The 20,161-nt window shown below is 39.2% G+C and overlaps 1 protein-coding gene across 1 annotated transcript; it reads right to left on the reverse strand.

Moving 5' to 3' along the window:
• Positions 1 to 10,050: 10,050 nt before the first annotated feature.
• MS4A2 (membrane spanning 4-domains A2) lies at positions 10,051 to 16,003 on the reverse strand. The gene is made up of 7 exons (XM_054563639.1): positions 15,942 to 16,003; positions 14,782 to 14,902; positions 14,101 to 14,235; positions 12,448 to 12,504; positions 11,417 to 11,572; positions 10,987 to 11,085; positions 10,051 to 10,146 (listed from the first exon to the last, which is right to left on the reverse strand). The coding sequence occupies exons 1-7, from the start codon at positions 16,001 to 16,003 to the stop codon at positions 10,051 to 10,053; spliced, it is 726 nt and encodes a 241-aa protein (XP_054419614.1).
• Between the last annotated feature and the right edge of the window lie 4,158 nt (positions 16,004 to 20,161).

Here is a 20,161-nt window from a genome sequence, read left to right on the forward strand (position 1 = left end):
TTTATTGATGGCAGCCTTTCTGACAGATGTGAGGTGATATCTCATTGTGGTTTTCATTTGCATTTTTCTGGTAATTAGTGACATCATTCATCTTTTCCTGTGTCTATTGGCCATCTCTATGTCCTCTTTGGAGAAGTGTCTATTTAGGTCCTCTGCCCATTGTTTAATTGGATTGTTTCCTTTTTTGTTGTTGAATTGGATGAGTACTTTATACACTTTGGATAGAAACCCCTTATCTGATGTATCATTGGCAAATGCCAAATTCTTCTTTAAGGATAATCACATGGTGTTAAGGAATTTAAGAGTTCAGTTCCTAAAGCATGAATATATGCAATATGGAGAACCCAAAAATAATATAGCACTTTCTCTCTTATTTAGATTTTCAAAATCTTTGTGCCTTGTAGTTAAATAAGCAGGACTCACAGAAAAAAAAAGAAAAAAAGAAAAACCTCTTTCCCCCATAGCTGTCTTTTCCAAATGTTCTCAGTGTGCCTAGTTCCTTCCCCTCAGCTTCTAATTTAAAATCTAAGATAAATTACTGACAGTGAGTGAAGAGTTTTCTAGTCACTTCAGTGATTAAAATGTATAGTCTTACGCAAGAATCAAAACTCAGCTGTCATTTACAGTGAAAATGTCTTTTTTCCCTCAGTTTGGGCCTGCTTTACATACGACACTTGTCTAAATGGGGGAAAAGGAAAGTTTGTTCTCCTTTTTCTCTGGCTAGCTTGCTAAGGGGGATTTCTGATTCTTGCTGAGCCGAGGGTAGGAATGAGAAATGCTGAAGAGCAGAAAGTTTCTTTCTTCATTGGTGCTTTCCCAACTTGATGTCAGGCTGGTGAGGGTTGCGTGTCTGGTGGTTCTATCACTGGGATTCATTTGCAACGGTTCCCTCAGAATTCTAAAGCTCTTACTCAGCTAGTTGCACATGGTTCCTCCTTCGTCCCATTCCTGAGCATCCAGCAAAAATATCCAGCCTCAACTTCTTTTTGCTTCCTGCTGGTATCCTTTTGGAGCAAGCTGTAAGACCACCCATCTGGAGTCTCTTTGACATGGCTTGCAGCAGGAAAGGCCATTCTAATACCACCTACCCTTCCTGCATGGTTGTGGCAGACAGGATCTAGGGTGGTTCTAATGATTCCTGACCCCTGGCACTCATGTCTTGTGTGATTGCTTCCCTTGGATATAAGCAAGACAGTGGCTTGCATACTTTTTTAAGATTTTATTTATTTATTTTTAGAGAGAGGGGAAGGGAGGGAGAAAGAAAGGTAGAGAAACATCGAAGTGTGGTTGCTGCCCATTCATCCCCTACTGGGGACCTGGCTGGCAACCAAGGCATGTGCTCTGACTAGGGATTGAACCGGTGACCCTTTGGTTCACAGGCTGGCGCTCAATCCACTAAGCTACACCAGCCAGGGCTGTGGCTTGCTTTGAAACAATAGAATACAGCAAAGGTGGAAGAACATAATGAGATTATGTGGATGTGGTTACATGACTGCATTGCAGGAGGTTGTAGCATCTGTCTCTTCCTCTTCCTTGCTGACTTTGAGAAAGTAGGCAGCTCTAGTAAGGACTCTATGCCACAAGGAATGGTGGACAGCTTTTAGGAATTGAGAGTGGCCTCTAGCCAACAGCCTACAAAGACCTCCAGTAAACGCCAGCAAGAAAATTGGTGGAAAACACTATGGAGTTTCCTCAAAAAATTAAAAATGGAACTACATTTTTGACCCAGTAATCCCACTTATGGGAATATATCTGAAGAATCCTGAAATGTCAATTTGAAAGACTATACGAGGTCTGTCCAGGAAAAGTACAACCGTTGTTAACATAGCAAGAGTGGTTTGTGTGCCATTGATGTAACCTGGCAGACAAGGAGAGTGGACTGGAATGCACATGTGTGAACAATGATGACTTCACTGTACTAGTCAGTTGGAGCAGCAAACACCATTGAGTGAGCATGTGTATTGTGTGGCCATCTCATTCAAAATTACTGAGCGAGTAGAGAACAAATCTTCAGCAAATTTTGTGTTAAGCTTGAACACTCCTCTGCAGAAACTATTCAGATGATTCAGAAGGTTTTTGGGGAAGATGCAATGAATGCAGTGCAAATAAAAATGTGGCACAAATGCTTCAAAGATGATTAAGAATCTGTTGCAAGTGATCCATGTTCTAGAATGTCTACAACAAGCAGAACACCTGAGATGTTGAACGTGTACAGGCTGCAATCAACAAAGATCAGCGACTGACAGTGTGAGAACTAGAAGGTTCTGGGGACTGTATACGCTACTGTGTCTGAGATTTTAATGCAGGATCTTGGCATGGAACGTGTCATGGCAAAATTTATTCTGCAGCTTCTGTTACCAGAGCAGAAGGAATATCATGCTGCAGTTGGAAGAACTGTGTGAGGTCCCAAGGTGCCTCCTTTGAAGGGAACTGAGGCATCATTGTCCTGGGTACAATGTTTCTTGTATCTTGTGTCTTCGTCAATAAACGTCTCTATTTTTCATAGTACAGGACTGGATACTTTCTGGACAGACCTCATCATATAAGTTGAACCTGAGTGAAGTCTGAAAAACTAATAGATTTAGTTTCTTCTAGAGTCTGCTTTTCCTCCCCTCCCTTAAAAGGAGCAATTTTTAATCCTGAACTATTGTCTTCTTAGGGGAAAAAGGGGAAATACTTATCAGAAATGCAGTCTTTATGATAATATATGAAGACCAACCAAGGAACTCCAACCCAAGAAAGTTAGAGTTTGAGTTCCCTGAAATGTAGATTTTTATGTACTGAATATTTTAAAATGGTATTCTTTTATTGGCATTAAATATATGGGCTCAATGGTGCGGTGGATCTCTTGATTTGCCAGATATTGGCTTCAGGAAAAGCACAGGGCTGTAAATTGCCATTGAACAGATATTTCCCATAACACTAGGCAGAATGGTGATTCATTTAGTGGATAACAGTGATGTAAAGGAGACAACTTTCTCTTGTACCCTTTTGTTGACCACAGGCATTCACTGATTTATTGTGGTGTTCAGACTCCTTTACAGTAGGTCTGTAAAAAAGTACAGTGCCTGATCAGACATACTTTACTCATTAGTGCATGCAGACAAGCCCCCTACAAAGAACTCTTGGAAACTAGGTAATTGTCTTCAAAATAAAACTTTTCTTTGAGTACTATGAGGTGTATTTTTTAACCATACCACATAATTAATTCTGACACTATCTGCTTGGAAATACCATCAAATCCCATGAGTTAAGGGCTCAATCCTACAAGACTCCCCCCCTCAACCCTTTCCCATGTCCCATCCCCATTCTTTGGACATCAATTCCAAGTCCAGGTGCTTCTGACCCATGGGGAGCTATAGATTGGAGGTTCCCAAGTCCCCACCTTTGGGTTCAATTATTTTTCAGCTCACACAACACAGGAAAAACATGTACTTACTTGATTACCTGTTTATTATAAAAGGAAATATCTCAGGAGCAGCCAGATGGACATTTTATATTTCAGTTGCCCGGTTTCCTTTGATTGGAGCTTCACCTGCTCTTTGGATGTTTTCTATGATTTCGATCTCTGTTAAATATCTCATTTTGTTCATGAATTGTTTTCTGGATTTTATTGAATGATCTTTTGGTAGCTCTTTGAGTTTCCTCAAAATGGCTGTTTTTGAATTCTTTATCAACTAAATCATAAAATTCTATGTCTTTGAATTCAGTTATTGGAAGATCATTGTTAGCTCTTGGTGACAGCATGCTTTTTTCCCTTGCTTTCTGTGTATTTTTTTAAATTGTTGTTCAATTACAGCTGTCCCCATTTTCCCCCCATTCCTCTCCCCTGCCCTACGCACCCCCACCTCCCACATTCAACCCTTCCCCTGTTGTCCATGTCCATGGGTCCTTCATACATTTTTCTTTGCTCTCCCCTTCCCCTTCTTTTCCCCTTTATCCCCCTGCTCCCTTCCTCCTTCCCTCTGGTTACTGTCAGTTTGTTCTTTATTTCCTTGTCTCTGGTTCTATTTTGCTCGCTTGTTTGTTTTGTTGATTTAGTTCCGCTTATAGGTGAGATCATATGATATTTGTCTTTCGCCACCTGGCTTATTTCACTTAGCAAAATAGCATGTTTTCTTGATTCTTTATGTTCCTTGGATTTTGTGTTGCAATTTTCACATTTGAATCAGCAGACACCTCCTAAAATCTCTACTTGTCATCTTCTAGTGGGAGATATTTTTTGTTGGTTCTGCTTATAACTGATTTTTTTTTCCTCCAACACTGTATAGCTACGCCTGCGTAAAATTTTTTTATTCCTTCTTGTGGCAAAGTTCTTAGCTTGTCTGTCTTCTATAGTTCTTACTACTCGTCAGGCCGGTTGCTGGAAACCTCTTTCGTTTTCTTTTTTTCGTAAGGTGGCGCTACATACAACTCAAGCTTGCGACTTCTTCCCTGTCCACAGAGCCTAGCCTGCTCTTTTGGGGGGTGGGGGAGGGGGCTGTTGTTCCTCGAGCCACGGAGCCGGCCGCAGGGTGGGGAAGGTACGGGTTTAGCGCTTGCATTGGGGGTGCCCGCGGGCCCTGTGGGGAGCCTCCGGTGAAGTTCTCCCAGCATGCTGTGGGTGGGCTTCATGCCGGAGTCCTAAAACGAATCTGCAGGAAGTGTTCCTTTAACACCCTCTGATATTATCTTTCTTGATCTCCGCCCTCCCGGTGTCAGGGAGATAGGTCCTGCCTTAACACTCAGGGTGCAGCGGGAGAGAAACGGGCTTGTCCCGCAGTGTCCCTCGCAGCTGTGGGAGCCGGGACTCCCTCGCGTCTCTCCCCTTCCCTAGGAAGGGGCCCCTTCTTCTGCAGCCCCACTTCTGCCTCCTCGAGGAGGGGGCATCACCAGCAAAGTTCCTCTTACCCTCTCCAATGCGTCCTAAACTGGTTTGGGGTGGGTTTTTAAATTTTTTAAATTACTGTTTTATGTATTTATTTATATTGCTTAAACTGAGTGCTAGAATCTCTCTTTGGGAGGGCTGGACTTCTACAAGTTCTCGCTCCTCCGTGGGCGGCTGTCTACCCACGTCTGTGCTCTCCGGGTTGCGTGGACACGGACAAACTCCCACTGAGTGCGCAGCCCGCATGGACGAGGCCAGTCTGCCCTTGATCCTCTGCGAAGGTCCTAGGGACGTCTCCTGGGCCCCTGGTATGTGATGCTGAATGCCATAACCCGCACAGAGAGACTTTTATTCGTGCGTTTTCCTAATTGGCTGGTTCTGTGTGTTATAATATTTCTCATTGCCGAAGAGAAGGTAGGCTTTTAGAGGTTTCTCCAGGTTCACCTGATAGCATTTTCTTACAGCCGGTCTCCCTCTCCTTCTCTGCCTTTTTAGAACTAAGACAGTATCACCTTGCAATATATATTTCTTGCATTTTCATGTATCTGGTAATATTCTATATGAAAACGACTAAGAATGCCCTTTCCTGATCTCTTCCAGGGTCCCACACCAACTTTCTCCAACCAGAAATAACAAGGCATAGGTGAATTTTGTAATACATTTTTGAGAAGTTGGAATGATGCCTCTTTCCTAATTTCAGGTGTAGGACTATGTATCAATGTTTATTGCATTGACTATGAATGCAAAAATATGTTCCATACACCATCTAGGCACTTGGCTACATGATCTTTGAACATATTCATGTAGTTGAAGTAGTTATATTAAATATATTCATTTAAAAGATAAGGAAAATACAATTTAAAATGTTATCGAAGATCATAGAGCTGGAATGTAATATAGCTACTACAATTGGCTTGTGGATATATTATATTCCAAAGCCTACATTCTACACCATCCCTTCTCCTCAGTGTTGTTCAATAAAGCCCTATGCAGTTCGCAGACAGAAGCTGTTTATGAGCCCGACTCTTTGTGGAGGGAGCAGTGTTTGTCCAGTGGAGGGAAATACTCAGGAAACACAGGTGGCAGCTCCCAAAGACTCTCACACTCTTGTACATGTAAATATACGTCAACACTCTAACTCAAGATGAAATTATAGATATAGTACCCTATTTTGTAGGTAGAGCTATACTTTATACAATAGGAACAATTTGGGAAATTTTACTTCTAAGATAATTATCAAAAAGAATCCTTTAATTGGCTTTTGTCAGGAAAGTTCAGAACAAACGTTATCATCTCAGATGTCTTGCTAAACAGTACAACAAAGAGCTCTGATTGCTATTGCCACCTCAACCACAAACTTCATCATAGTGATTCTCATAAGCTCAGGACAGGGAAACAAAAAAATTGGGTGGGAATCTTTTGTTTCAAACCGCTCATTTTCAGATGGAAAGCCTGAGGTTCACAAAGGGAACAGACTGTCCGAAGTTCACAAATAAATTAGGACCAACTTGTAAAATGGGACTCACAGTGCAGTATCCTGTCAACTTCACCCCACCATTTGTTGACAAGAGATGGCTGACGATTGTTCTTACAACTGTTTTCTGTCTGCGGGGTTATTAATAGATTGTCCCATTTGATAAAGGATTGATTTAAAAAAAAAAAAAAAGGACTCTAGAAACTGTTCATGGTCCTCAGCATCATTGAATTGATGCTCCACTTCTAGTATTCTTGATTAACCCCTCACCCTTATATATACACAGAGAAGGCGAGAAATCCAGTTAAATGGTTACAATTCATCGCATAAATACTAGTAATTGAGACGTCAAGGAGATCACAATACACTAATAATAAATGATAATGCACTGCTTGCGGGGTAAGGCCACCAGGAAGCAAGAAATCAAGGCCGGATGAACAGGTGTGCATTAGGCAATTTCCATGGAGAAGATTGTCTTTAAGTTGAAATTTTCCAAAAGAAAACTGGGACCAATGAATGGGTAGAGAACAAGGCAGTTATTTGCTCAGTGGACACCTGAGGTTGGACATGTGATAAAAGACAGGCGGGGGCAGGACAACTATCAGAATGGTCTTGAGACAAAAATTGTATTGTGTACATAGAAAACATAGTCAACAATGTGGTTAAAAAATGAGTTGAGTGGGAGAAAGAGTGGTATAAAATGTTATACAATTGTAATAATAGAGTGGATCTGTTTTAAGAGTTCCTGGTAGACCAGGCTTATTGTTCGGGTATGAATACATATGACATGGGTGTGATATGATAAATACCTATGGGTGATCAAGAATGGAGCCGCGGCATAGCAAGCTACACAGTGAAAGGGTATATTTGCATTCTGCTGTGAAATTTTAAGAAACAAAACTTTATCTCAGAAAAATGAAAATAAAATCCTGAGGTCCTAGGGTTAGATAGGCACACCAAGTCACTTCACTGCTTATCTGGCTATGTGATCACTTTCATAGTCTGGGAAATTAACATTTAATTGCCTCTCTTTAATTTTGGTATCCTAAATACATAAACTGTAATTAATTATTTTATTAATGGATTGTGAATAATACCCTAAAATGATTTTTCAGTGCCTCTGCAGGATGCTTCTCATTAGGCTAAAGATTTAAATTCCTTTTCCTTCTCTTAATAATAAAAACATCAACAACAACAAAATTATTTTGCTTATCTTTTTTTTACTACTTTGTATTCACACTCTACTCTTATTTCTCACACCACATATAGCCCCATTCTCTCTCTCTCTCTTTCTCTCTCTCTAAACGTCTCTGTAAATATTCATTTCCTCATCCACCATACTGTTTCAAATTTCTCTGCCCCTTTGTGCTTACCCACCACTGGTATTTTCTCTGCCCCATCTCCATGCTTTACCTAGAGCTGATTTATCACTGTAGACCTGCCCAAGTCAGCGGGTGCTGCCTGTGATGGCTGCCTTTTCTCTTCCTTATCTAATCTCTCTCCATTTCGGGCACCTGCTGTCTACTGTTTCACAATGCACTTTTCTGAATAATACTTCTATCTTCCACCCTAGATTATTTTTCCTCTCACTTTCCCTCTGGTTATAGGCACGTGAAGTTTAACTTGGCTTCTCTTTTATCTCGAAATAATTCTCGTAGAGTGTTAATCTGCTTCCCTGAATAATGAGCTCTCCTATAACAACATGAATCTCCATCATCACATTTCAACTTTACTATCGTGCTGTCATAAACGCTGCCAGACCCTCTCTCCAGTTGCATTGCTTTTGGTCTCTTAAAAATGACCATCTGAAACCAAGCTTCATTTAGGTCTGGCTATACTCCTCTCCATTAATTCATATTTCCGACTCCCTATCATTTCTTTCAATGGTCCCAGGTGTTCTCCTTTGATCTTTGACTCAAATACTTAATGTGTTACCTAACCAATTGCTTGCCTAAATTTATCCTTTTATTCAACTTGTTAATAGGGAAAACAATTAGTCTTTCTGTGTTTTAGATATGACCATTTATCCCCATACCCACTGACTTCATTTTAGCTAAGGTTTTCATTCATTTATTCCACTTTCATTTCAAACTCCTCCTTAAATGTTCTTTCTTATTGTGGTTTTTATTTCACCAGGTACTGAGTAACTTTTTTAAACTCCTTACTTCCCACTCATCAATCTGCAAATATTATTGAATATTGTGTCAGTGAATGTGCCAATGATTCAGGCAACGTACAGATCTCTATGAGACTTTGAGTCTTTGAGGGAAAATGTATTATCATTGATGGAGTGTAGAATACTTGCATCGAGAAAGTTATATATGGTGTGCATGATGTGTGTGTAAATATCCGGCTTGAAAGAGTAGTCATCTGGAGAGAGGAGCGATGTTGGCCAGAATGTCTTAAAGAATGAGGTGGTGTTTAAGACAGACATTAAAGAAAGAAGAAATTCAAGCAGCCACAGAAGAGAGGGCAGAGCATTGCAAGCCAGGGTGCTGATATGAGGTGGTCAAGCACAAAGCATATTAAAGAAAAAAAATCGAGGTGGGATCAGAGAGTAAGGCTTTTGAAGTTAAGATAAAATGGGCTTAAATTTTATATAATTGGAGATTACTACAATTTGGAGATTGCTTATGTGTATATATAAATTAATTTATATAATCTCTTACAGGGCACATTTAACTGATAGCACATATATGCACGTGTGTATCTCCACAAAAGACTTTTAGTGTTGGCAGGTAAATTATTCCTAATATTTAATTTTGCAGATGAGGAAACCCGTGTTAAATAAATGGCTAAATTATTTGCCACAACTCACTCAACTAATAAGCAATAGGCCTAGGATTCCAATATAAACTCCCTACATTTTATAAGATTAATAACTCTTCTAACATACTATGTTGTTTTCTCCATAGAATAGGATCAAATATAAGCAGGAAGCATTCGTTGCTACCCTGGTATGAATCCACCAAAATATTTCACACTTGCTTGCAGAATCTCTATTCAAATCTCTCTCTGGCTATCTTCCTGCCTCTATTCTTAAATCTGCCAATTTGGTCTCCTTAACACCTCCAAATTCACTTCAGAATCATTTCTTTCTTCATGTCTACTCTGTCTCTGGCCTGGCGTGGTAGGATATCCTTCCTGAATCTATACCCATCCACTCCATAAATAGACTAAGCACTCACATGCGTGAAATGCTGGGATACACAATGTGAAAGAAACAGGTGTGAAAAACTTCAAACACTTAATTAGTTCTCAGCATATGTTTGATGAATGGTGCTTACAATCTACTGGGACACATGTATCATGCCCATCGCTTTTGGGAATGCTCAAAAGGGTTGAAAACAAAATGTCAAACTGTTAAAGTTTAACTCAACTCGCAACCAGCCTTCCTCTTTTTTGTCCTATTTGCACAGTATGGGCACAGAGTAAATGCTAATTGCATGCTGATTTCCCAGGAGAGATGGGTGTAAAATAGCAATAGAAAACATGAAAAATGAGAGTCTATCATATATCTACAAATTGAGCAGAAGAGTACTTAGATGTACAGAAACAACAGAAACAGAATATTACCATCTAGAGAATAAATCACAATGTAAAATTGGCAGATCATAGAGAGAACTGAAATTTTGCCAGTAGCCTCTTCAACAAAGGTCTTGGCTTTCCATATCCTTTGTTACAACTGAGAATGTTCTGAACGTGATTCTTATGAATCGGTGGGAGATGTCTCCTCTCTCTCTTCCAAATCACTGTAAATCGGTAAATCTACATTTAATTCTTCATAAAGACGTTCTTCTGGAACCTGGTGTCGGAGAAATTATTCAATATCAATCACCAAGGATTTTCCACCACTAGTTCAAGACTTGTTCAAGAGACATAGATCATCTCCTTTTGTCTCTGAATCTCACATTCTCTCCCATTACACTCTAATTATTCCCTCCACCTACAACAAACCAGGCCAGATCTGCTGGCCTGGAGCCCAAATGAATTATGGCGGTCAATGACAAGTTGGTGAGCGTGTCTGAACTTTGGCATATCTGAAGTCTTGTTTGTCTTTGAAGGAAAGTGATCAAAAAAGGTACCCACACTTGAATGCTTCAGGCAAGTGGACAGATAGCATGTGTTTCATCTAGAGGATCTGAGTAAGTGTATGTGCATCAAGGATAGGCAATTCTTATTTATATATTAAAGGTGCAATGGATGGTTAAGGCAAGTGGAAATGTAGATGGCAGCTGTGAATCCAAAAGGAAAAAAACCTGGGGCTTCAGAGCAAGTGCGAAGGTGAAAGCCAAGAAGGTGAAAGCTGTTCTGGGATAGAAAATAAGCCCAGGTACCTGTGTGGCTCCATCACACGCTACCTGCTCATTCATCTCATGTCCAACCCATTTCAAAGCATTTGCATTTTCTAAAAGGATGAAGGTTCTATTGTCCTATTCCTCGATCACAGAGATATACTGATATTTGTGCTACTTATGAGTGGGAAATGTGCTTTAAAACACGATATTTGGACACCAAAACACTGAATCTTGGAGAAATATTTTTATGGAAGAAATATTCCAGGAAATCTAGGCCATGTGTTCAAGCAAGTCAACTCAAATGCTTTAGCCTGTCATTCAGGATTTAGTATCAGGCCTCTGCTTACCTTTTCTTCTTTGAAAAAGTCTCCAACTCTGTAGACTACGTGCAACACAGCAACACCAAATGCCAGAATGGTGAGAAACATTATCATTGCCACAATTCCCTGTTGAACAACAACCAAAAGACAAGTAGAGTCACAAGGTAGGTGTCCCCAGGATGCTTTCCCTTATATCACCCACCCCTACATGGTCAGTCTCTATAAAGTGACACATGCACGGAAAACCAGGAGATGGTTACTCGGGCAGAGGATTCCAATCTTGCAGAATTGAGCTGGGGCAGGGTGGGGAGGGGTCATCAGCATCTCTCTGCATGAGCCTACAGAATACCACATTATGTGATAGAGGTTGCAAAAAAAGGCGGGGGGGGGGCGGTTGTGTTCATGGAAAAAGGAAAGAAGGCTTTCTTACTTACATTAGGACCCAAGAAATACGTACAGTGGAATAAAAAACCATGTAGCAGAAATCATCCCCATGAACTTTCTGGCAAATGTTGTGATAAGCCAAGCTGTTCTTTAGGTTGGCAGCCAGAATAAAGATTCCTGTCACTGCAGCTATGCTGCTGACCAAGTTTGCTCCCAGGCTTCCGTGCACCTGATGATAAAGAACACTTAGACCCGCTCCTGTACCTGCCAGCGCATTCAATTAACCCATTGCCATTTCAGGATTGGGTGTATCCAGTAAACTCTACATTTATACAAAATATAGATTAAAAAGGGAAACTTTGAAAACGTATTTGTTTAATAAGGATCTACAACTTTCTTGCTGGGATCACATTCAGGAAGACCCACATGGGCACACAGAGTCTCTCCTCAGATAGTCTCCTGAACTCATACCCTTTGCAACAGCATGGATGGAAGTGGATTATGCTAAGAGAAATAAGCCAGAGGGAAAGAACAAATACCGTATGATCTCACCTGTAAATGGAACCTAATCAACAAAACAAAAAAGTCAGCAAAATAGAACCAGAGACAGGGAAATGAAGAACAAACTGACACTGACCAGAGAGGAGGGGGGAGGGGGGAAGGGGGAAAAGGGGGAAGAGTCATCAAGGAACATGTACAAAGGACACATGGACAAAGACAAGGGGGGATTGAATGTGGGAGGTGGGGGTGAGTAGGGCAGGGGAGAATAATGGGGGGAAATGGGGACAACTCTAATTGAACAACAATAAAAAATTTAAATATATTTTAATTTCTTAAAAAGATAATAAATCATTTGACCATATGCCTACACTTACAAGGATAAGGCTCGTGTGAGGATATTTTCTAAACAAGTGTCAAGGTAATTACATTTTATTGTTTTTAAATGACACAATTGATATTCTAATGATCATATCCAACAGAAAACAGACTAAAGAACAATCACATTATCTCATAACATAAAAGATGATGACATGCCTCCCTCAAGACTCCTAAAATCTGACTTTTCTTACCTTCTAAAGTATGAATGATAGAATTGCAACTCACCAGATATGTTGCATTTTTCCTTTCAGACATAATTGACAAAAATCCAGAAATAGCAAACTGCCCAAAAGAAGGAGGGGTAAACATAGTGAGTCTCTGCTCTTCTCTATGCCCTTTTCAGCCACCCCCCTCCAAATATAAGGTCAAGTTGTGGATACCCTATAAAGTTAACCTTTCAGGTTTTCCATGAGCTCATTATTTTATTATTCTTATTTTCTGTAGAGTGCTTCTCAAAATTAATAGTACACATGAATTACGAGGGTCTTGTTAAAATGCAGATTGTTTTTAGTAGGTCCTGAATGGGACTTGAGATTCTTCAGTTCTATCAGGCTTCCCAGGCGATGCTGGCACTGACAGGCCATGGGTGGTTTGGGAGCAGAGAGTGCTGCCGTGCCTGGGGCATGATTCGGCTTTAACACTACTGTCCCTGACTTGTAACTGTTTGTATGAGCTCCCTGTATGTTAAGCTGTCAGCTCCTTTGAGCAAGAAATGTGTTTGTGACATGTATAGCTCTAGAGACTAAGATATATCATGTAGACATTTAGTAATTATGAGAGTGTACACAGTGCAAATATAAATCAGTAGCATACATTCAAAACCATTTTAAAGATTCAGATTGCATGATGGGTTGAGAGGCACTAATAAACTAAATGTTTACAATTAAAAGACAGTAGAGAGAAGTTTCAAATAAAATATGACCAAGGTTCAAGAAGACTCCTGATCTAGTCCTAAGTCTTTAGCAGAGTGCCAAACCAATGTGATTTTTTTAAGTCTTGAAATATATCCTGTGAATGACATGTAGATACAAAAAAAATAACATGACTTAATTGAAGATAATTCTTCTGAGTGAAGGAAGCCAGACAATAGAGAACATGCTGTATAATTTTATTTGTATTACACTCTAGAAAATGCAAACTAATCTATTGTGACAGAAAGCTGATCAGTGATTGCTTGAGGATGGGAAGACAGGGAATATAGTGAAGGAGGGATTACCAAGGGGCACAAGGAAACTTTTGGAGGTGATGTTCATTACATTAATGTGATAATGATTTTATGTGTGTGTGTGTGTGTCAAAATATATCAAATCACACACATTAAATGTGTAACTTATTGTATATCAACTATACCTCAGTAAAGCTATGTCTTTGTAATCTCCTTCAATCATCTAGTTTTCTAGTTTTCTAAACAATATAATAATTAAAACAGGTTCTATGAGAAAGCACCTGAAAAAGTTTATAGGGCATGAGAGAAATTCATCAAATGACTTTGACTTTGTTCTCCTCACCTCAACAGTTTCTTCACCCCTCCCTTTACTAAACTAAATTTATTGATGAATAGAGTTGGATACATTTTCCTAAAATTGATTTCTGAAAGTTTAGGTTCTATTTTTAGTGGCTAAAGATACCTTGAGTAATTTATTTAACTTGTATTAATCTCAGGTTTCTCATCTGACAAAAGTGTGCTAACATGTTTAACCTATGGTGATTTATAAACTGCAAACATATTATATGCAAATATATGTAAATATATAACAAACATATTATTATATATAATCTGAATGCTAGAGATAAACAATTGGGTAGATCTGATCTGGGTAAGAGAAAAGCTACGTGTAGTGTTATTTCAGAGACAACTATAGATACACATATACTCACAAGTACTGCTCCCCAGAATGGATAGCCTATTTGAAATGATAAAAAAAGATCTTTCTCAAATCCTGCAATCAGGACTCCAGAGGAGACGAGTATTCCAAAATAAAAACATATGGAAGCAATCAGAATGTGTGTTACCTATAAAAAAAAAGGCATAAATTTTGTGAAATAACAAAATATTTTCCCAAGATTGAATCAATTTCATTCTAATTGAGGCCAAACATGAGAAATTGTTTTGGTGTCTTAAGCAGTCCTAGGCAGTCCTAAGAAGGGATCCAAATGTGGTATTTTCCAGTATCCTCTGACCATGCTAAGAATTGACACAGGAATGACCTAATGCAGGAATAGCCAATATATTTCTCAGGTGTCTTTACTTAGGTAGTCATGGTGGACACCAACATTTGTCCTTTCCATCTAGTGAAAATAAAGATTATAAATCCCTCACAGCAAGACATTACATTAATCCACCAGCAACTAGCCAGAGTTGGCAGATCCTATTTGTCATTTTCATTCTAATCTTCATGGGAAAAAAGGCTTCTTTCTACCAAACAAGACCCAGTTGGTGCCAAGTCTTCCTCTACTTGTACTCCTTATGAATACAAGTGGACAAACTGTTGATACAACAAAATATTCTTTCCTGGAGCCACTCCTTGTTTTAACTGAGGTTGGAGAAGGCTCACTTACGCCCAGGAATTCCAGCTCTCTCTTCAGAAATATCAGCCATGTCTGGCGTGATAATGAGACTTGCCTCTCCAGCAGGATGTTACCATGGAAAGGTGCTTCTGAAAGTTCAATTGCAGACACTCTGTGAAGTTTAAACAGAAATTCAGTCTTGAGAAAATTTTCTAACTTCCTGTTCAAAGTTCTAAATTCACAAAAAGGGAAGTTTTGATCGTTTATTTTTCAAAATAATCTTGCAATTAAAATCTTTATTGAAATGAGTAAAAAGCTGAGGCTCAAAGTGTCCAAGTAACTGGCCAAGATCACTATCTAATCAGTGATTAGGGGAGAAAAAAATGGAATGAAAACTGTACCAAGTTTTATTAATCCAAGAGTTAATCCAAGTTCTTTCCCATTAATCTATGCTGATGAGTGAAAATAAAAATGATCAAACATGTTTACCTATACATCTCTGTCCTTTTAACATAAAAATGTGTCTGAATATATTTTGTCACTGACACACCATTTCATGTGCACAAAGAAATGGCTTTGAAGGGTTAGTTGAATCTCTAATCCTGTTTTCATTATCAGAAGAGGTTAATTGGAAATACCCTCCCTTCTAAAGATTTGGAATATACTTTTCATGTTGCAATCATATCAATTTGACATTGATTCCCAAAGTGCTATTTTCAGCTTCCCCTAAAACCATTCAAAGGAAAGTCTTAACATGAAAGTATGGTATTCAAAGGAAAACTAAATTATCCACCTCTACTGGCCTTCACTCCAAGAACATTTCCCTTCTAAACAGTGGAGCAGAATCCCACAGCTTGAGGTTCACAAAGACTAACCAAGGAGGAGCCCAGAATCATTTTCAAAAGCCTCTGTCCCTTAGCACACAACAGACACAGAGGCAAGGGATCCATATTGATAGTACGAACTCCCCTCCTCATACCTAGAATGGGACCTTCTTTTGTTAGAAAACTTAAGTTATTCCCGGTTCACAAGTTAAGTAAAAACCTTCCTTCCCATAAACCAGACAGAATTACTGGTAAAGTATAGCAAATAGCTTCCTTACACTCAACATATTATCAACATATTAAATAAACCAAATGGGTCCATGACTGAGCCCATGAATTGACATTTCCCCAGACTGAGCATAGAAAAAAATAATAGCCTGTGCCTACCTGGAGGGTTCTCGTGGGTTTGGGAGAGCAAGGGCTGTTCTTCTTCTACTTTCTGTGTCCATTTTTTAATTGATTCTGTTATCCAGTGATGAAAAGTACTCTTAACAACAATCCTGTGGGCTTCCTCTCAGGGTTGGACAGTTAAGATGGATTGGCTCATGACATTGATGACTATCTTCATAGTTAAAACATTTGTCAGGCAGATAAGTTTACTGGATGATTGAGATCAGCAGGGTTTTTCTTGTTATAGTGAGGAGAAAAACTGAGTAACCTACTGAATGGAAACTAATGTGAGACTTCTACAGAATAACTCTCCCTGAGACCAGGAGGATTTACAGACCCTAAAGATGGAACAGTTTAATGGAAGTTGAGAAAGTGAGGGGGAAACACTGCAGAACAGAAAGGGATATCCTTCTCTTTTGGAACCCTAGTTGTGTCCCAGTTCAGCTATTTCTATGCCAGAAGCTCTCCAATTGTGCCTCTGAAATGCCAATCTTCCCTCTTTAAGACATATTGATATTCACACATAATCTAAGGCTGAAGCATTGTTTGCAAGTAGAAGTGTGTCTTAGTCTGTGAATCTCCAGATTCATCTTTGACTTCAGTATTTATTGTCTTTGTCTCTCTTCCTCTCTTTTGGATACTATTTATATGACTCTCTGCAACAGATGGTCTTAGAAACTGGATAGGAAGAGTTGTAACTATTGTGAACCATTCCTGACAGAGTGCTGAGACATCTTCACACTAAAGATGTTGTCTGCTAAATTATTAGACTGATAGTCAGTTGCTTTGATTTTTGTGATGACATGGATGGGACAGTGAAAACACTAGGGACATGAACTTGATGGCAAATCCTATGAGTAGGTCTGAGTAGCACTAGACTGAGCAGTGTGCCACAATTAGGGTTAGAGCTTAATTGACGTGTTCATTCTGACTGCAATTGTAGCTAGACCACAGCAAAGTGAATATACAGGTGAGATACACAGACTTGGGACACTTTAATTTCAGTTTAATTACAGACATAGCCTTGAATGCATCTTCGTTAAACTGTAAGATTCTACAAATTGTACCACTAATCATTTGGATTGGTTCTCTGGGGTGTGATAAAAACCTCACTCTCCTCTTTCTCCAGGAAACTAATAAAATAATTGTATGAAGAGAGGACATAAAAATTTATTAACCCACGTGCCATCTTCCCACTGTGCCTTCAGGAATTGTTGGATCTGACCAATGTGTTATTGTAATTAAGGAATAAACCTCATTCACTTATACGTTCATCTAAAAAGGACTTAATGTACCATGTCAGGTACTGCTGGTATCACTGAGTGTGCAGAGGTAAGAACCAGGATCCCAGCCCTTTTCCAGCTCACAATCTACCAGTGTAGAACAAAGATAAATGATATAATGGTACCAATGTCAGAGGCTGCTGGAACATACAGAGGATATATCAATTCTACCTGAAAAGGGGTATGTAGAATTCAATGAAGAGATTCCCAGAGAAAGGGATATTTGAGCCAGGATTTAAGATCATAGCCCCAGGGGATTTCCTTGCCTCTCCCTCAGTGAAATTACACCACCTCTGCTGGGAAAAGACCTGAAGAAATGCCTGTTTATGTTGTTTTCTGGCAGTATGCAATAGTTCATTATGTGTGCAGCAAATAATTAGACATTAGACTTGAGATTTAGACAGGAAACCAATGGAGGATGGTCTTCAGTATTTGGATATGATGCTATTTTATGAGAATTTTCAATAGAACCTTGAAAAATGCAAACCAGAGACTGAGACATACTTCATGATCTCCAAATTGTTTCATACCCCAGTTTTGACCAGCATCTTCTTCCTACCCTTTCTGAGATGCGTGTCATCTTCTGCGCCCACACTGTGGGTCCTTACATCCATGCTCCATTATCTTTCACAACAGTGAACATTGAACCATATGACAAAATGGGTTTTGTTTTTTTTTTGGTGGGGGCAAAATTATCAAGATGAGTTTTGATCATGTGTCTGCCTGAAAGGAAGAGATAATTGAGCTAACATGTCTCTCCCGCCACATACATTTCCTCCTTTTGACAACACATTAGCACACGCTTTTCATCTACCTCTCCATCTGGCTTCCTCTTTGACAAGCAAAGGTTATTTCCCCAAACTCAAAAGAAATTTGCTGTCATATTGCATCTGAACCATTGTTTTCTCAAACTGAATGCTCAAATTACTCAAAATAAATATGCATGAATTTGTATGTTACACATTGGAAGTGTACTATCTCTTAAGGGATATTTTCTGATACTCTCAAAAAAATGTCCCTCTCTCCCTCCCCACCCCCATAGGCAAGTATAGGTTCAATAAATATGGTTAAGATGCCAACACTGAGAGAGGCTGAGACTGATACCAAACTCTCAATGCTCCACAGAAATGAAAAAATACTATTCACAGAATGAGACAGGTGGTCCTAATAGGCTTAGCACTGAGTCCAAACTTGAAGAGAATACCTTTGTCTTTTCATTTCTATGACCTCAGAAATTCAAAGAGAAAGATTTATACAGGCTTCCCAGGTGCTCCAAATAAATCTCTAATACATGCTAAACTCTTAATACAGTACATGGCACATAGTAGGCACTCCCTAAATGATTGTTGAATGTACTAAAAAAAAAAATAGTATATATACAATTAGTATATCATGTAAAAAATAGTATATAATGAGAACAGTTTGCACAACATCAATATAACCTGGCAGCCAAGGAGAGTGGACTGGAATGCACAAGCATGAACAATGATTTCACTGTACTACTCAGTGGGGGCAACAGACACCGTTGAGTGAGCATGTGTACTGTATGGCCATGGCATTCAAAATGACTGAGCAAGTAAAGCAATGAATCTGAATCAAATTTTGCATTAAGCTTGAACATTCCTCTGAGGAAATTTTTCAGAGGACTCAGAAGGCCACAGCTGTGGGCAACTGGTGATTGACTGGCAGCTTCATCATGACGACGTGCCCATTCATTCATCACATCTCGGGCAGGGCTTTTTGGCAAAACATCAAATCACCCAGGTGACTCAGCCTTCTACAGTCTAGATCTGAAATCCTGCATCTCCTGTCTTTTCCCAAAACTAAAATCACCTTTGAAAGGGAAGAGATTTCAGACCGCCAATGAGATTCAGAAAAATACAGCAGGGCAGCTGATTGGGAGAACTGTGTGTGGTCCGAAGGTGCTTACTTTGAAGAGGACTGAGGCATCATTGTTCTAGGTACAATGTTTCTTGTATCTTACATCTTCTTCAATAAATGTCTCTATTTTTCATATTACATGGCTGGATAACTTCTGGACAAACTATATCTATACGTATATATATATATGTGTGTGTATATACACACACACATACACACATATATTCTGAAGAAGAGAGGTGAGAATTAGTAGAGACTGTAGAAAGATCTTTGCACATATAGCAAACAAGGAGCTAAGAGTAACTTTTGTGTATGAACTAATGGACATTGTAGATGATTCAGTTCAGTGTCAAGAGTGAAAAATTAATTTATAGATCAGATATACAAATAATTCAGTAGTAGATTTATAAATCAGAAACCATATATATCAGAAGAAAAGAACGCCATTGAAGTTGCTGGAGGGTGTAGGGGGAGCCGCAGTGGGAGAGCGAGGGTTTCTGCCATCCTTGCTGAACATCTGGCCACGATCCCGCCTCTGCCTCAACAGCAGCTATAAGACCAACAACAGCAAGCTCATTGTCAAGGAACGTGGTGCCATTTCCCACTTGCTTTACTTCTATTTCACCCTCATAAAAACTGTTGAAATAGTAACTGATACTCTTACACTTATTTCACAGATGAAGAAAAATAGGTCAGAGAGGTTAAGTAACTTGCTCAAATTAACACAGGTTATGAGTGACAGTATCAGAATTTGAACCGAGATATTGAGACTTTAAAGCCTTTATTCTTTATTTCTCTGGTTTGCAGTTTCTCACCATGCTTTGAAGAATAAATGTAGGTCTTGCTCTCAAAGCCCTCAACCTAAACCATTATTTCTGTATCAGGACATGTGTGAATGTATCTCAGCAGCTGATGGAACTAAAATCTTGAGGTTTGACCCCCTCACCTCAAATACAGTTAAAATTTACCTTAATGATGATGATGATTTTTTTTCATTTGACAGCTTTTGCAATGCTAATTGACCTAAAGACAAGAAGCATTTTTTCTGCAATA

The sequence above is a fragment of the Pteronotus mesoamericanus genome, unplaced genomic scaffold, assembly GCF_021234165.1.
Source record: "Pteronotus mesoamericanus isolate MK-2021 breed Mesoamerican mustached bat unplaced genomic scaffold, CSHL_Meso_final scaffold_83, whole genome shotgun sequence".
NCBI lineage: Eukaryota > Metazoa > Chordata > Mammalia > Chiroptera > Mormoopidae > Pteronotus > Pteronotus mesoamericanus.

Excerpts from the sequence above, each read along its gene's own strand:
- MS4A2 (XM_054563639.1), bottom strand. The coding sequence starts at position 16,003 with ATGGACACAGAAAGTAGAAGAAGAACAGCCCTTGCTCTCCCAAACCCA. Across the intron at positions 11,573-12,447 it reads GGAAAAATGCAACATATCTG|GTGCACGGAAGCCTGGGAGC; the intron begins GTGAGTTGCAAT and ends CTTTATCATCAG. Across the intron at positions 10,147-10,986 it reads ACTTTTTCAAAGAAGAAAAG|GTTCCAGAAGAACGTCTTTA; the intron begins GTAAGCAGAGGC and ends CTCCGACACCAG.